This window comes from Manis pentadactyla, chromosome 10 (assembly GCF_030020395.1).
Source record: "Manis pentadactyla isolate mManPen7 chromosome 10, mManPen7.hap1, whole genome shotgun sequence".
In the NCBI taxonomy this organism is placed as follows: Eukaryota; Metazoa; Chordata; class Mammalia; order Pholidota; family Manidae; genus Manis; species Manis pentadactyla.
The window spans coordinates 120115765-120133965 of NC_080028.1; the positions used below are offsets into that span (position 1 = coordinate 120115765).

An 18201-nucleotide genomic window follows, 5' to 3' on the forward strand; every position below is an offset into this window, starting at 1 on the left:
CATCCAGGAAGTATCCTCACTGGCTTTTTTCACTGAGCAATACGTATTTAAGTTTCCTCCACGCCTTCTCGTGGCTTAAAAGCTCATATCTTTTCAGTGCTGAATGCTATTCCAGTGTCTAGACAGACCACACACTCGGGTACTTTGAAACCTCTTAATACTGCCGTGTGTCTTAAGTGATCCTGTCCTGTTTCCCAAATGGGCAAAATCCATTGAGCAGGTGGGTCCGATAGCACAGTAGAGCTCAGTGTTGTTTTGAAACCTGTGCTTACGTAGTTGTGTTTGTGTGGAGGGGTTGTTCACAGTGCAACGTGAGCGCAGGGCAACATTTGGGAGCCTCCAGTCCGGCACATCTGCGGTTTTCACGCTGTTCATCACTGGTTGACTCCTGCCGTATCCGAGGCGTTGTCCAGCTTGGCTGCCACACACACAGACAGCCCTGCCTGGGAGGAGGAAGCAGTGGGCCCAGCCCTGCCAGCGATGTTGGTCACTTCTTTTTTAAGCTAAGTTTCACCTGACATTAAAGTGTGTAATTCGGTGACCTGTAATTTGGATGGAGCACTTCACCATGCTGGGCATCACCTCTATCAAGTTCCAAAATGTTTTCATCAGCCCAACATAAAAGCGCATGCCCATTAAACAGTCCCCAGCACCCAGTTTACCTTCTGTTCCTCTGGATTTACCTGTTCTGGGAATTTCGCATAAACAGCATCCAGAGAGGCAGCCTTTTGTTCTGGCTTCTCTCATGCAGCATCATGTTTTCAAGGTTCATGCACGTAGCAAGTGTGAGTACTTTGTCCCTTTCTTTCCATGGCTGAGTAATAGTCCACTGCATGGACAGAGCACATTGCATTCGTCCCTCAATCTGCTGATGGACATTTGAGTTATTTCCACCTTTGGCTGGTGTGAATAATGCTGTGGGCATTTGCTGGCAGGCTTGTGTGCGGATGTGTTTTTTTCAGAGCTCTTCCCTGTTGCAAAGCCACATCTAGGAAGGGCTACCCATTTGGAACTGCCCTGGATGGAAAACTTCATCATCTTCTGCAGCTGTTTGGAGCAGCCTGATGGCGGAAGAGAAGGATTTGGAGCAAGATGGCCTGCATCCCAGGCCGGCGGGCCTCGATTCATCGGCTGATTGGAACCGCATTCAATCCTTGTGGGGTTTCCACTGAGCCTGAAAAGGGAGGAGGGGCGGATGCTGCCTCTCAGCCCACTGCATGGACCCTCTTTTAAGAAGATGCTTTTGAACTCTCGGAGAGTTCTCAGGTGTTTGGTTATTGACATGTGCACCCACCTTGAGATGCAGCAGCAAACAGGGCCCCTCTCTACCCTGCTGTCCTCTCCCTGGGGAACTGATGGTAGGGGGAGGGAAAGACATCGAATAAGAAAAGGTAACATTACAAACCAGGAGGGAACAGTGCAGGAACACAGCATATTGCAGTGATTGTGTCGGGGAAGGGACACCCCATCCTCTGAACTGACAGAGTCTTTCTGATGATTTCTCCTGGTTAGGAGGCAGCCTTCAGGTTTTGATGCCAGATGATTCTGTAAACTGCATGTTCTGGGCCTTTGTGTGATTTAATTTGCTGTTTCTCCCTCTCCGGGTGGAATTGCTGGATTCCTTCCATTTCCATTGGAAGAGTGGCAGCCCTTGAAACACAATCCTTTTCTTTAGCTTGTCTTTGATTTCCTGTTGATAAGCAGGAAGGGTAAGGCTGGCTTCCAGTAAGGGTGTGAGCCCTGCCTGTCTGCCTGTGGCCAGTAGAACATGTCACGTCTGACTGGAGGGCTGGAGAGTTCTCCCAGGCATCTACCCATGAGGGTGGGGACCCCCTCTCAAACATGGGCCCATTTGAGCAGGCTTTGCCATCCCCAGTAAGGACATGGTGGAAGCAGGGAAAGTGGAAACATTTGAAAGTCACTTCCAACTTCCAGGGGGGATGACTCTGTTGCTTGGTTCCCAGAGGGTCCTGGGCTGAGAGTGGGGGGAAGGGAGTATATGGTAAGAACACAAACAGCTCTTTAGGACACTTTCCTAAGCTGTCTTGCAATTCTTGCTCATGTCTGAAATTAAAGTGGCAGAAAAAAGTGCTTCTCATGAGGCTGGTGTGGAGGTGGTGGGTTGGGGTCTTGCCTGTCTGCATGTCCTCAAACCGGACACAGCGCCGCTGAGAGCTCCCAGCAGCTGAGGGCCGGCTCTGTGCCGGGGGCGTCGCGTCCGTCAGCACCGCATCAGTCCACGTCCAATCTGCCTGCCCTGTTCTTGGGGGACTCTTGCCCCTGTTCACTGGGAGCCTTTCTTTATGTTTGTATTGGTTAACTCACCCTCTGTTATTTTTCTAACTGGCTATTTCCTCTTCCTTTTATCTTTACCTGCCCCGTCCTAAAGTCTTAGATCCGGCCTCTATCAGTGGCCACACTGCACGTGTGCCTCTGGATGTGTGTGTGTGTGTGTGTGTATGTGAGGTGTGGTCCTGGGTGTGGGTGTGGGTGCTGGGATGGGTGTCTGGGTGTGCACAGGAGAAAGGGAAGCAAGAGCTGCTCAGCTGATCCCTCCTGGAAGCCCCCCCCTTGTTCCCTGCAGGGCTTCCTGAATGTGCCTTCCGTCCTCCAGGGTGGGAGTCCCCCAAGGACTTTCAGGCCACCCACCCCAGTGGGGGATGGCTGTCACCTAACTGATCTCAGGGACTAAAGGGAGAAAAGATTGTTCCTTCCGTTCCCTGTGTTTAAGCTGCTTGGAATACAGCGCAGGTAGGGGCACAGCTGGCCTCCAGACCTTTTCATTCATCACCTAGTTAGGCTTCAGGCAGGTGATTCCGCTTGGAGAAGACTTACTGGCCGCTCCACAGCAGGCCTCCGGCGGTAATGGCCCTCAGCTGGGGAGCCTGTGCAACCCTCCCTGCCCGGCCACACCCCGCACCAATTGAATCAGAATCTTCCAGGGTGAGACCCGGCCTCAGGGCTGACCTTTCCAACCATGCCTGGGGACCCATGATACTCTTATAGAGACCCATAGAATTGCTTTTATCTTATTTTGTAATCAGAAGTGAAAATAATAATCAAAACATAATAATGAACCAGCTTGATCAGATTTCTCTCTCTACCAATGCAGTCTTTAAATACACATTTGAATGTAGTTTTACGGGGTGAGGGGCGCACAGAAGTCAGCACGTGGCTCCAGCCTGCTTTCCAGTTTGCAAGCCCCTGGTCAGGTGTTTGGTTTTAGTTTGAAGCGCTGTCATTGATTTGATGGACGTGGTGCTCGTCTTCCATTCAGTAAATGCTTATTGGATGTGTCGTGTGTTCCAGGGATACAAGCAAATAGAGACAGGCTCCTTGCTCTTGGGGAATTTCAACAAGAAGGTCATCATTTTAGGATTGCCTTGCATGTTATGATAACGTTATCTTGCATACTAACACTTCCACACTGCCACGCTTCCTAGAATGCCCTCTTCGCCAGTCCTGCCAAGCTTTCTTCCAGATGGAAAAGAAAAACATCACCACCAATGTTATAGGTAGAGTAATGGAGACACAGAATAGGTGTGATTTACATGGGGCCACTGAGCAATCCATAGCAGAGTGACTCTTTTTGGTCCTAAAATTCACCTTAGGCTTGTCCAAATACAGATTCCTGGAAGTTCAGATTCAGAAGGCCTGGAAGGGGTCCAGGAGTGTGCATTTTTTTTAAAAAAGCATGGGGATGGTTCCTAAGGGCAGGTGAGTTTGAGAAATGCTGCTAATGGGTACGGGGCCTTCTGGGAGGGGGTATGAAAAAGTTCCAGAACTACATACAGGTGGCTGCACAAACTGGGAATGTACTAAATGCCACTACACTGTTTGCTTTAAAACAGTTAACTTTGTTAGGTGAGTTTCACCACAAGAAGAGGGAATTGTGAATGAAGCATAAATCAGGATGGATGTTAACCAAGGTCATGATCATTAACAAGTGTAATAAAAGAGTAACATGTAATTAAATACTATTTAAAAAGCAAAGGGGAGGGTTTGAGGGCAGGACCTCAGTACCAGCAAACTCTGGAACTGGTACAGCGCCAGGTTAGCGTAAGGGGGTTAGTGCATGCTCGTTGAACCGTGAAGGAAAACTGAAAGCAGTTGCATGGAGAACCGTGATTGAGCCCTAAGTGTGTGGCTGGAGCAAGTCATTTAAAACCTCTTGAGCCAAATTCTTCTCCTCCCTAAAAAGAGGCAGGCTGATCGTTCCAGCTCTAAAAGGTCTGTGCTAGAAATGGGCAGGTCCAGGGAAGGCCATAGAATATGCCCAAACATGCTGGAACATGCCAGGGGCTGGATCTCTTGGGCTATTAGGGGCAAGCTGACATGACACAGGCTGGGCACCAAGGGGTGAGTCTCAAATGGGACCAGGTAGTGTTCAGCTCTGATGAGCAGGATCAGAACAGCCAAGTGGGTGAGACTGAAGGGCAAGAACCAGCCACCTGTGTCTCTTCCCAGGGTCTGCTGCCAGGTGTGAGCATTGTGCATCAGCACACCTGGCTCACCATGAGGATGGAGCCCGTGGCCACCTCTGCAGGTCATTTGGAAGCTCCTTTCACAGGGGGGCCACGGGGGCCGCCTCCCTCCCTGGCCTGAGAGTGCCACCATTGGAGTGACTCTTGGATTCACTGACACAGGACAAGGAATACAGGACAGGTGTGCTTCTGTCTGGGGGAGGCGGGGGCTGGAAGCAGGTGTGGGTCGCAGGGCTGAGTGCCTCAGGTGAGGTGGCTGATGGGTCTCTGAGTAGCAGGAAAGGAAAGCTGGCCAGGCAGTCCTCCAAAGCAAAGTGTCCAGAAAGACCTCTGCGAGCTGCCACTGACAAAGGCCTTCCAGGTAAGAGTATTTGTCTTCTGGTACTCATTTAATTGAGATAGCCTTCTCCTACCATGTCATTTACCCATTTCAAGTGTACAAGTCAGTGATTCTTCTAGGATATTCATGGAATTTTACAACTGTCACCACAATCAATGTTACATTTTCATCACTCCCCCACCCCCTGCCAAAAAGTTTTTTCCATGTTGTAGCGAATATTGATACTCGGTTTCTTTTTTATGGTCCGAGGGCCTTCCGGTGTGTGGAGATGCTGCATTTTGCATAGCCCTTCATCTGTTGATGGTTTCCTTTCTCTAAGAAACTCATGGTCCTAAAATTGACCGGCTGTTTAAGAGAATGGGCTGTGTGCCATTTGCCAGTTAAACGGTTACAAGACAGTTTTCTTCTTTACTCTTTTAAAATATTTTGTTGTGGCAAATCAAGGTAGGAACTTTTGAGGATGCAACGGGCAGCCCTTTGGGATTCTGTCGGACCGCAGATGTGAATGGGGGCTGTCCTGGGCAGACCCGGGGTTCCTGGGCCCGGCGAGAGCAGTGAGCTGTCGTGTTCTCACGGGCCCTCGATGAGAGAGCTGGGTCCAGCTGCCAGTGGAAACCCCGTGCGCTTGTCCAGGCCTTACCAGAGGCAGTCACAGAGGGTCTGCATAGCAGCACGCCCACCGCCGCCGAGGAGAGCGCTCCTCCCCACGTGCTCGCAGACAGCCAATGCATTTCAGTCCCTGCGGGGGTGGGGGTCGCAGTCAAGGGCTCCGCCCCCCTCCCCCTGCCGGCCGCGCTCTTGGCACGTGTGCCGTCCCAGCCCAGGCGCCTGCATTCCTAGATCTTACCTGAGGCCCTGGGCGGGGGGTCTCCCTGTGGTGGGTGAGGAGAGGGGGAATCGAAGACATGTTTTCCCACGTGGACTCAGGACTCGAGCTCTTCCACCCCTAGCACCCCTCCTCCATAAAACCGCCTGAGCCTTCTGCTTCTGGGCTCCCTCAGCAGTGAGAAGACCCCCACGTCGGGGCTGCTCCACCTGTCCCGCCCCGGGGGTAAAGTGGGCCGGGGCACAGGGGCTTCCCCGCGGCGGTAAGTAAGTGATCGCAGGCCCAGCGGTCATTTCCCCCACGTTGCTGTAATCCGGCTCCCAGCCGGAATGGGTACTTGATCTTTGCAGATGGTGTCTGTAGCCGGTGTGTTGGATTAAGAAATGCAGATTATGACCAGCGAATGAGGAGGGGGCAGCAGGCAGCCCCCTGGACATCCGAGCTTCCCCCATGAGGCAGTGACACCCACCGGGTCATTCTGATTGAAGGCACCGTTTCACTACACCCACACAAAGGAAGCAGAGTCACAAGATTTATTACTTACGGCGACGGGTGGGGAGCACAGTGACGGGAAGGACGGCCCTCCGTCCCACGTCACAGCGAGCAGGAGATAGGGCGGCAGGTACCTGTTACGTAAGGTATTTGGGGCAGAGGTCATTACCTTTTTGAGGGTTCAGCTCTAAGTGGTTATTTTGAAAGACGTGCCGGGTGAAGCAGTGGGAACTTGAGGTGGGAACCCAAAACGTCCCGGTGTGAGCAGGGGTGTTGTACTGTGAAATACCCAGGCAGCAACTCAAAATAGCTGTTTTCTCAGCATATTCACCCCGTGATAAGAGAGAAGTGTGGTGTTTTGCTCTAAACAATATTATCCGGTTTTCAGAAGTTTCACATCGTGGCCCTTATCTGCCTTTCCTCGTCCACCTGCAAAACCTCCAAACTCCTTTCACATTTTTCTCTCATAGCTCTGTTCTCTTCCTTCCCTAGCTGCCAATGTTACATCCAGATTTCCCGGCCCTTTCATGCAAAAACAATTTATTTTTAAATAAGTACTTTATGCTCCAGAACAAAATTCACGGTGAAAATGGACTCTTCCCTCATACCTCTGGCGCCGCCCTCCCCAAACAAACCACTGTTCCTGCTAGAAACTTCCAAAGAGTTCTACCCATTAAGAAGCAAATACATATATTTTCTCTCTTCTATCTTTAACAGACAATGGTGACAGAAAACAGGGAATACTCTGCATCTTGCATTTTCCCATTTAACAAAATATTGTGGGGCTGACTTGCGTTTCACAGCTCCGTACTACTCCACCATGTGGAGATGTGGGTCATTGCTGTGACCCACTGGTCCTCATGTGGAAGGACATGGCTGGCAATGGTCTCCATTTCTCAGCTGTAAAAGTGGTGACATTGTGAACCATCTTGGAGGTGCACAGACAGCTTTGCACATGAAGAAGTGTACTTGTAGGATATTGTGGTGGCCAGAATAGCCCCTAAAATTGGCCACACACGAGTCGCTGGAACCTGTGAATACGACATGAGGCTGGGGGCGCTTTGCAGATATGATTAAGCTTTTAGACCTTAAAATAGGGAGATTATCCCAGATTATCTGGAGGGGCCCAATGTGGTAAGTGGAATAATGGCTCTCCAAACACTCCCATTCGGATCCCCAGAACCTGTGATTGTTCCCTTAGATGGTAAAAGGGACTTTGCAGATGTGATTAAGGGAAGGACCTTGAGATGGGGAGATGAGCCTGGATCGTCTTTAAAGTGGAGGAAGGGGCCAGAAGCCAATGAGTAGGAAGCCTCCTGAAACTGGAAAGGGCAAGAAAACAGATTCTCTAAACTGAGCCTCCAGAGGGAGCCAGTCCTGCCAACACCTTGATTTTAGCCCAGTGAGATCTGTGTCAGACATCTAACCTCCAGAATTATAAGAGAATAAATCTGTGTTAGTTTTAAGTTACTAAGCTTGTAGTAATAGGGAACTAATATTCCCAGTCTATCACATGAGCCCTTAAGGAGCAGAGAATTTTCTCTGGCTGGAGGAAGAGTGATGAGAGAGTAGGAAATATTTGAAGCATGAGAGGGGCCATGAGGAAAGCCTAAGAAAGAATGGGGTGGCCTTTGGGAGCAAGGCCAGGCTCCCAGCTGGAAATGGACCTTAGTCCTACAACCACAAGGAATGAATTGAGCCGACAACCTGAATGAGCTTGTCAGCCCTTGAGCCTCCAGAGAGGAATGCAGCCCTAGGCGGGTTACATAAACAGCATGTGTTTCCTTGTGGCAGAGTAGTATGCAGCTGTAAAAAGAATGAATCAGATCTGTGCTATATTATTAAGTGGAAGATGGGGAGTCTTGCATTATTATATCATTGTTGTAGGTTAAAATAAAAGACATACAGAAGAGAGAAAATACACACATTTGCTTGTTAATGTGTAGAATTCTCTGGAAGGATCTGCCATGAACCAGTAACACTTTGATCTCAGTGTTGTGAAGCTCTATGCAGAGGACCCGGCTGAGCCATGCTGCACCTAGACTTCCAACCTCAGAGCGTTGAGATAATTAATGGGTGCTATTTTAAGCCACCCAACTTGTGGTGATGTTATGAAAGCAATAGGAAACTAATACAGGTAAATTTCTAAAAATGATATCTCTTCTAGAAGTGGGTCAAAATGTAAGTGCATACAGCAAAGGACACCACCAATAGAACAAAAAGGCATCCTACAATATGAGAGAATATATTCATAAATGACAGATCTGATAAAGGGTTGACATCCAAAATATATAAAGAGCTCACACACCTCAACAAACAAAAAGCAAATAATCCAATTAAAAAATGGTCAGAGGAGCTGAACAGATAGTTCTCCAAAGAAGAAATTCATATGGCCAACAGACACATGAAAAGATGCTCCACATCGCTAGTCATTTGAGAAATGCAAATTAAAACCACAATGAGATATCACCTCACACCAGTAAGGATTGCCACCATCCAAAAGACAAACAACAACAAATGTTGGTGAGGTTGTGGAGAAAGGGGAACCCTCCTACACTGCTGGTGGGAATGCAAATTAGTTCAACCATTGTGGAAAGCAGTATGGAGGTTCCTCAAAAAGCTCAAAATAGAAATACCATTTGACCCAGGAATTCCACTCCTAGGAATCTAACCTAAGAATGCAGCAGCCCAGTTTGAAAAAGACATATGCACCCCTACGTTTATTGCAGCACTATTTACAATAGCCAAGAATTGGAAGCAACCTAAGTGTCCATCAGTAGATGAATGGATAAGGAAGATGTGGTACATATACACAATGGAATATTAGTCAGCCATAAGAAGAAAACAAATCCTACCATTTGCAACAACATGGATGGAGCTAGAGGGTCTTATGCTCAGTGAAATAAGCCAGGCAGAGAAAGACAAGTACCAAATGATTTCACTCATCTGTGGAGTACAAGAACAAAGGGAAAACTGAAGGAACAAAACAGCAACAGAATCACAGAACCCAAAAATGGACTAACAGTTACCGAAGAGAAAGGGACTGGGGAGGATGGGTTGGAAGAGAGGGATGAAGGGAGGTGGAGAAAGGGGGCCTTACGATTAGCATGTATAATGGGGGGGGCACAGGGAGGGCTGTGCAACACAGAGAAGACAAGTAGTGACACTATAAGCATCTTACGACACTGATGGACAGAGACTGTAATGGGGTATGTGGGGAGGACTTGGTGATGGGGGGTGTCTAGTAAACACAGTGTTCCTCATGTAATTGTAGATTAATGATACCAAAATAAAATGAAAATTTAATTGAACAAAAAAAGGTAAGTGCATGTTAAATCTTGGTGGTTGCTATATTTTCCAAAGTTTTTGTCCATTTCTGCCCCACCACAGTGTATATAAATATTTGTGTCCCCATTCTATAGCCAGAAGACCTATTTAGGTTGTCTATTCCTTGTGTGAGTTTTGGCAGATTATGTCTTTCAAGGAATTGGTTCAGTTCACCTACGTTATCGTATTTATGGCATGGAGCTATTATTCTTTTACTGTCATTTTAATGTTTCTGGGTTCTGTAGTACATTTTCTTTCATTTCTGACAGTAGTAATTTGTATCCTTTCTCTATTTTTATTGGTTAGCCTGGCTAGAGGCTTGTCGATTGTGTTTATCTTTTCAAATAACCAGCATTTGGCTTTGTTGATGCTCTCTGATTTCCTGTTTTCACTTTCATTGGTTTTGGCTCTAATTTTTATTATTTCTTTTCTTCTGTTTTTGATTTTCTTTTATTCTTCTATTTTCTTAAGATGGATGCTTAGATTATTGATTTTAGATCTTCTTTTCTAATATATGCATTCAGTGCTATAAATTTTCCTGTAGGCACTGCTTTTGCTGAATCCCACACATTTTGATAAGTTGTGCTTTTATTTAATTTAATTTTAAAATTTCTCTTGAGATTTTTTTTGATCCATGGTCAATTGAGATTATATTGTTTAACCTCCAAGTATGTGGGGATTTTCCTGCTATCTTTGTATTATTGATTTCCAGTTTATTTCCACTGTGAGCTCAGAGCAGACATTGTATGATTTCTATTTTTTTTCCATATCTTCTATCTCTGGAACAAAACCTGCTCCTGCTAATTAATAGATTAGTTTAAAAGTTAGGGCAGGGGAGACCGCTAGTACATCTCTTTATTTGTTCAATTAGCTGTGTGATCTTAGAAAAGCCACCTGAATTCTCTGGGCTCATTTATTCATTGCATAATAAAAGGATTGGAAATCACTGGTCAGCTGTCTTCTGGCTCCATATTGTGTTCAAGTGAAGGACAGAGGGGCCAGAAAGGAACCAAGGACATGCAGGAGTTATCACGTGATAAAAATAGCATCACCTATAGAGAGATTATTCAATAAATGGACAAAGTATATGAGCACCTTGCTCATGGGAAACAACACAAAAATAGATTTTCATCAAACTAAAAGAGATTCAACCTTAGACATAAAAGAAACACAAAACGAAGCTACCACATATGTTTGTTCAAAAGTCACACATACAGCTACCAGATGACCCAGCTACTCTGCTCTGAGATATTCACCCAAGAGAAACGAAAGCATACGTCCATGCAAAGACTTGAAATGAATATTCACAGCAGCTTTGTTTGGAAACAACCCAAACGCCTGTCTACTGGTGGGTAAACATGCTACAGCCATATAATGAAATACTACTCAGCCATAAAGAGAAACAAATGTTATGTGCAACAAAATGGATAAACCTCAGAATAATGATTCTGAAAGAAGTTGGGGGAAAGAAGTATGTATTATATGTCTCCATTACATGAAATTCTAGAAAACGGATCAGTGGCTGCAAGGAGAGGTAGGGAACAGGGAATTTACATCACAAAGGAGAATGAGGAATCTTCTGTGGGCAATAAATGTGTTCCCTATCTTGATTGTGGTGACGGTTTCACAGGTATAAACACGTTAAAATTTATCACATAGCGTTCTTTAAATATGTGTGGTTTGCTACATGTCAATCATGTGCCAATACAACCTACTTTTTTAAATCTACCAAGTGATCTCCTATTCAGCTACCAGATTGACAAAGATAAAAACGGTCTTCTGGCTATAGTATGGGGAAGCAAATATTTGCATACACTGCGGTGAGGCAGAAATGCACAAAAACTTTGAATGGGAAATTTAGCAGCCACTAAAATTTAACATGCACTTACCTTTTGACTCACTTTTAGAAGAGATATCATTTTTAGAAATTTACCTATATTAGTTTTCTATTGCTTTCATAACATCACCACAAGTTGGGTGGCTTAAATTAGCACCCATTTATTATCTCAGTGCTCTGAGGTCAGAAGTCTAGGTGCAGCGTGGCTCAACCAGGTCCTCTGCGTACAGCTTCACAACACTGAGATCAAAGTGTTACTGGATCATGGTAGATCCTTCCAGAGAATTCTACACATTAACAAGCAAACATGTGAATTTTCTCTCTGTGCCGACTGGAAACCACCATGTGAAACCTCACAAGCTTTCCTCCCAGACCCCTGACTGCGATTGGGGGAGGAATCCGGGAATCCAGGACTGTGTAGTCAGCAACTAGCATCTCCCAGAGGAGAAGGTGGAGGAAGTGCTAATCACTGAGAAAAGCTGCCAGAGTTAGAAGGGAGGCAACTCCAGAGTCAAATGGGGCTAACATCCTCACATGCTGTGTGACTTCGGGCAAATGAGTTAACATCTCTGTGTCCAGTCGGCAGAGAGACATCGCATTCTACGCCTGGGAAATCAAAGCCACCAGAGTGGGCCCCTCCCTCCAGGCCGTTCTGATGACCAGCTGGGTTTGCCGTCACCCCAGCCTACCACAGTTAGCCAGGGTAGGGCCCCCACATCTCTGGCCTTGCTTACCCATGTCTACATTGTTACTGGGCAAAAATTGCACTTCCTTGTCTGTGCAATGAGCTGATGCTAGTTCCACTTGCAGTGGTTGGTGGGGGCGAGGTAGGGGTTCGAGTCAACGAGTTAATACTCAATGTGTGCTTTGTGGAGTGCCTGATACAGTATTACTATTTTTAAATATATTTGACATACAACATTGTGTTAGGTATAAGGTGAACAGCACATTGCTTTGATACATTTATATTACCACAGGGTTACCACTGTAGTATTAGCCAATACCTCTATCATGTCACATAATTATTATGTCCTTTAGTGTTGGGAACAAGTAAGATCTAACCTATTAGCAGGTTTAAAGTTGATAATCCAGTTTTGTTGTCTATAATCACTGTACTGTGTTTTAGGTCTTGTTTATTTGCTTAGAACTATTATTTATCTTATTTATCTACAGATTGCAAATATACAATATTTTAATGAAATTATTATCTATATTTGAAGTCCCAAGAAAACCTCTCCTTCATAAACTGCTCCCAACGGACCCCCAGCATGACACCCATTCCAGAGCTCTCCTTGCTGCGCTTCACATCCTTTGCACATGTATCCCATCGTCCCACTGGTATTTTAGCTCGTCCAGTCCGGCCCCCAAGGATGTAGTTCTCTTCTTTTCCTGATAGCACTGAGCACCACCTGAACACGTCATAGGCCCCCTGGCAGCTGTAAGCTGGAAGGGTCTCTTCGCTCTTCAGCTCTAGGGGTTGGGAGCTTCTGAGCTCCAGTAGGGAAAATGTTTGAGATGGAGGAAGGGAAGGCAGAATTACTGGTTTCAAAATAGGAAAAGAAAATGGCCCAAGTCTGAAAAGCATAATTGATTGTTTCCATAAAACATATGTCAACCAGTCAACGGCATCTTAATTTAACCATTATATTTTAAAGTACATTTAACTGTCCATCAAGGGATGAATGCATAAACAAACTGGTTTATCTGGTCAATAGAATAGTATTCAGCCATAAAAAGGCATGAAGGGCTGACATGCTACAACATGGCTTGAAAACGTGATGCTCAGTGAAAGAAACCAGTCTCCGAGGCCACATACTGAACAATTCCATTTATAAGAAATGTCCAGAGTAGGCAACCCCATAGAGACAAAAAGCAGGTCAGTGGTGGCTTGGCTTGGATGATGGGAATGAGTGACTGCTTAATGGGCACGCGGTGTTCTTCTGGGGTGATGGAAATGTTCTAGAATTAGTTGTGATGGTCGCACAGCTCTTGTGAATACACTCACCACTGCACTGTGCACTCTGGACAGGAGAGTTGTATGGTACAAGAGCTCAAACAGCGGTTTATAAAAAGCACACTTGTGAGAAGTGAATCCATTTGGGGAGGAGCCAGCCATGAGGCTGAGAGAGGAGGTGCCCAGGAAGTTGGCTGCCTGGAGCTAATAACCACACGGCAGAGGTGGAGGGGAGTTTGGGGCGAGGAAGCAGAGGCGGGGCTGGGGAGCTGATGCTGAGCCCAGAGCAGAGCCTCCCTGCCCCCAGGGCCCTTCGATGGTGGACAGCCGTCTCCGAGGCCTGCCTTCGCCCACCCTGGACAGTGGGAAGAACAAGCCAAGAATCAGGCTTAAGAACTAGATGGTGGTGATGGGTGCACAGCGTCATGACTGTACTCACGCAATGCCACCCAACTGCCGCTTCGAAATGGTGGAAATGGTACATTTTAGCGGTAGTAGACACCCCCCCTCCCCAAATCAAAGTATCAAGCCGTGTTGCCTTCTGTCCTAAGAGGTCCATTTACAAGGCTTGAAAAGGCAAACCTTTCTCCCCCTAGGCTGGTCCCCTTCATTGGTCGGAAGCCCCCTCCCTCCCTTCCTCCTGGGCCGAGAACTTGATTGGAGGCTTCTGACAGGCGGGGTCTTTGTCCTGGAAGCCCCCTCCCCCTCGCGTCCCACTGGTCTGGGAGAGTGGATTGAGGCGGAGCCTGCGCCTTTGGGAAAGAAGGTTCCTTTCAGGCCTGCTCTCAGCTGCCCTGGGGAGCGAGGCTGGCGGTGCGGGGCTCCCTCCGGCCAGCGGCAATGCTGGTGCCCATGGGGCTCCTTGGTCTGGCCCTGCTTTGGGCACTGGCGGCCTTGACTTCAGGGAGTAAGTAAAGCCGCTGCAGTCCTGGTTCTGCCTGGGGTGAAGGGGCAGCAGCCCAGGTCCTCCTGGGACAGCGTCTTTGCAGCCAAATGCCTGCTTACCTGTCGCTCAGCCGCCTCCCTTGGTTTTGCCTTTCATGGGGAAACGGAAGGCGAGATTACAGGTGGATCTCTCATGTCCTGCTCCCATCTTCCTCTAACATCCTCTGCAAACTGGGGCCAGATCTAGGATCCTGAGTGCTAGAGGCTGACTTCTAGGCTTCTTGAGCCTGTGCGTGGGGATGCTTAGCTGTCTACAGGGGCGTGAGATGCTTGGAATTAAGCAGCTCCGTGTTGCAGATTTAACACGATGAAATGAGCTTATATTTGTTGTTTGTTTATTGCAGGAGGGTCTAGGCAGTACTAGCCAATAAAACTACAGTGAGAGCCAATATGTAGTTTAACAGTTTCTAGTAGCCACATTTTAAAAAATCCAAAAAAAAAGTGCAGTTAATTTTGAGACTCTATTTTATTTGACCCAATGTATCCAAAATATCACTAGAAAAGATAATCAATATTAAAAATAGGTGTTGATGACATATCTTTTCCTCTTTTTGAAATGCAGTGTGTTTTATACTTACAGCATGTTTCGATTTGGATGTGAAATTTTCATTGCAAATACTTAATGTGTATTTAGACTTACTAAAATTTAAGAGTCGAAAGAGTCATTGTGTATACTGGGTTGCTTCAAAACCTACTTGAAAGTTTTCCCATAGCTGACTTTAATCTGTTTTTAATTTGAATTTTAAATAAAGTAAAATTATATAAAATGGACAGTTTCCATAATACCAGCCACATTTCAGATGCCCAATAGCCGTGTCGGTGGCGGCTACATACTGAATGGTGCTGGTCAGATCACGGCTATTCGTTCCATTGGCTCTTTTAAGCACCTGTTTGAGTGGTACACAGTAGTGTTTGGAAATCTGCATTGGCTGGATAAATGAATGAACAGGGATCAGAACTGACATCGGAGAAAGCTGAGGCAAGACTCAATTTCATTGCCAAGGCGGTGGAGGTGCTGTTAATTTCAGTCCGTTTCAGATCTGTGCCTAGAAATGAGTAGGATCTGAGTGGAAGGTTTATTGCCTCCACCCACTCAGTGTTTTCCTTCTGTGGTTGATCTATTAGTATGATTATTGACTGGCTTTTGTTTCTCTGAAAACCTTTTTTTTTTTTTGAGAGGGCATCTCTCATATTTATTAATCAAATGGTTGTTAACAACAATAAAATTCTGTATAGGGGACTCGATGCACAATCATTAATCCACCCCAAGCCTAATTCTCAATAGTCTCCAATCTTCTGAAGCATAACAAACAAGTTCTTACATGGTGAACAAATTCTTACATAGTGAATAAGTTCTTACATGTTGAACAGTACAAGGGCAGTCATCACAGAAACTTTTGGTTTTGATCACGCATTATGAACTATAAACAATCAGGTCAAATGTGAATATTTGTTTGATTTTTATACTTGATTTATATGTGAATCCCACATTTCTCCCTTATTATTATTATTAGTATTAGTATTAGTATTTTTAATAAAATGCTGAAGTGGTAGGTAGATGCAAGATAAAGGTAGAAAACATAGTTTAGTGCTGTAAGAGGGCAAATGTAGATGATCAGGTGTGTGCCTGTAGACTATGTGTTAATCCAAGCTAGACAAAGGCAACAAAACATCCACGGATGCAGAAGATTTCTCTCAGAACAGGGGGGGTGAGGTTCTAAGCCTCACCTCTGTTGATCCCCAATTTCTCACCTGATGGCCCCCCTGCGACTGTGCCTGTCTTAGGTTGTTCCTCCCTTGAGGAATCTTACCCGTCTCTGGCTAACCAGTCATCTTCCGGGGCCATACAGGGAAATGTGAAGTTGGTAAGTGAGAGAGAAGCAATATTGTTTGAAAAGGTTAGCTTTTTACTTCTTTGCATATTTATGCCCTGTGGCTTCTATGCCCAGCATTTGTCTTGAGGTATCTTTACCACTTGGAAGAATTATGATACTCGGTAAATTCATTATGAGGCACGAATTCTACTTAAGGGTTGTAATTAGGAAGGAAGAAGAAAAGCTTTAGAAGTAGCAGACGGAAGAAAACATGGGAAGATTGATTATTTCTTTGACATATCTTCTTGTAGAGTAACTTCAGCATGTATAGGTTTTAAACTAATTAAATTGCGCACACACATTAACATAATAGGAGTATAGTTACATAACCAAAGCAGATCTATAATTACCAGCCATCTTCAGTGAGGCCAAGAAAACCAGTTAGGCACCCTAGGCATTTGTGAAAACTTATCAATGATATGATGGATATTGTCTAACTGAATTTGAATAGTTTGAGAAAAATCAGACAAATTAAAACAACACATTCCTGGGAACTGTTCACATCCCATATGTTCTTTTAACAGTAGATAGTCTGTAGTCGCACGATTTTGGAGCACTGCAACTTGCACTTCTCCTAATTCTTGGTTGAGTTCCGACAGTATAGATCCAGTCAAATTTGTTGTTTTACTGTATGCACAGGCCAGCTTAGATATCTCCTTCTTCATTCCCATGGCAAGTCCAGGAGCTGGTGGGATGAGTGCATCTACACCTGTGACAGTGTGTGGATCTTTGTTGGGGTTTTTTGATGATCATCTTCTGGAATGACTCTTCCAGAGAATGTTGATGTTGGAAGTTCTTCTTCATATCATATCTTAATTCGTTTTCTGGGTAGCCAAATTTGGCTTTGATCCTCTGTATAAACACAGACAAACCCTTTGCCCACACTTTGATATGCCCTTTATATCATTGTGAAGAACTTATTGGAGATCACCACACAGGAACTGCTTTTTATTTTTTTTTAAGAGAAAGGAATATTATCAGAAAAATGTACTTCCATAGCTGATCATCTGACACCCTTTAAATGATCAAAATTAAGGATATTTAAAGCATGCATTAATCGTTGACTTACAGTTAGTTTTATCCTATCAGGGAGTAATCCCCCTTTTCTTTCTTTTTTTTTTTTTTGTTATCATTAATCTACAATTACATGAAGAATATTATGTTTACTAGGCTCTCCCCTATACCAGGTCCCCCCAACAAACCCCTTTACAGTCACTGTCCATCAGTATAGCAAAATGTTGTAGAATCACTACTTGTCTTCTCTGTGTTGCACAGCCCTCCCCTTTCTCCCACCCCCCCCATTATGCATGCTAATCATAATACCCCCTTTCTTCTTCCCCCTTCTTATCCCTCCCTACCCACCCATCCTCCCCAGTCCCTTTTCCTTTGGTACCTGTTAGTCCATTCTTGGGTTCTGTGATTCTGCTGCTGTTTTGTTCCTTTAGTTTTTCCTTTGTTCTTATACTCCACAGATGAGTGAAATCATTTGGTATTTCTCTTTCTCTGCTTGGCTTATTTCACTGAGCATAATACCCTCTAGCTCCATCCATGTTGTTGCAAATGGTAGGATTTGTTTTCTTCTTATGGCTGAGTAATATTCCATTGTGTATATGTACCACATCTTCTTTATCCATTAATCTACTGATGGACACTTAGATTGCTTCCAATTCTTGGCTATTGTAAATAGTGCTGCAATAAACATAGGGGTGCATCTGTCTTTCTCAAACTTGATTGCTGCGTTCTTAGGGTAAATTCCTAGGAGTGGAATTCCTGGGTCAAATGGTAAGTCTACTTTGAGCATTTTGAGGAACCTTCATACTGCTTTCCACAATGGTTGAACTAATTTACATTCCCACCAGCAGTGTAGGAGGGTTCCCCTTTCTCCACAACCTCGCCAACATTTGTTGTTGTTTGTCTTTTGGATGGTGGTGATCCTTACTGGTGTGAGGTGATATCTCATTGTGGTTTTAATTTGCATTTCTCTGATAACTAGCGATGTGGAGCATCTTTTCATGTGTCTGTTGGCCATCTGTATTTCTTTTTTGGAGAACTGTCTGTTCAGTTCCTCTGCCCATTTTTTAATTGGATTATTTGTTTTTTGTTTGTTGAGGTGTGTGAGCTC

At 45.3% G+C, this 18201-nt stretch overlaps 1 protein-coding gene across 1 annotated transcript in view; it reads left to right on the plus strand.

Annotated features, from left to right (window-relative positions):
- The first annotated feature begins 13840 nt into the window (after window positions 1-13840).
- Window positions 13841-18201, plus strand: part of LOC118929734 (uncharacterized) — a 289885-nt gene continuing 285524 nt past the window's right edge. Inside the window, 1 exon segment of the mRNA XM_057488022.1 lies at window positions 13841-14167. Within this exon segment, the coding sequence (XP_057344005.1) occupies window positions 14101-14167 (67 nt within the window). The 5' untranslated portion in view covers window positions 13841-14100.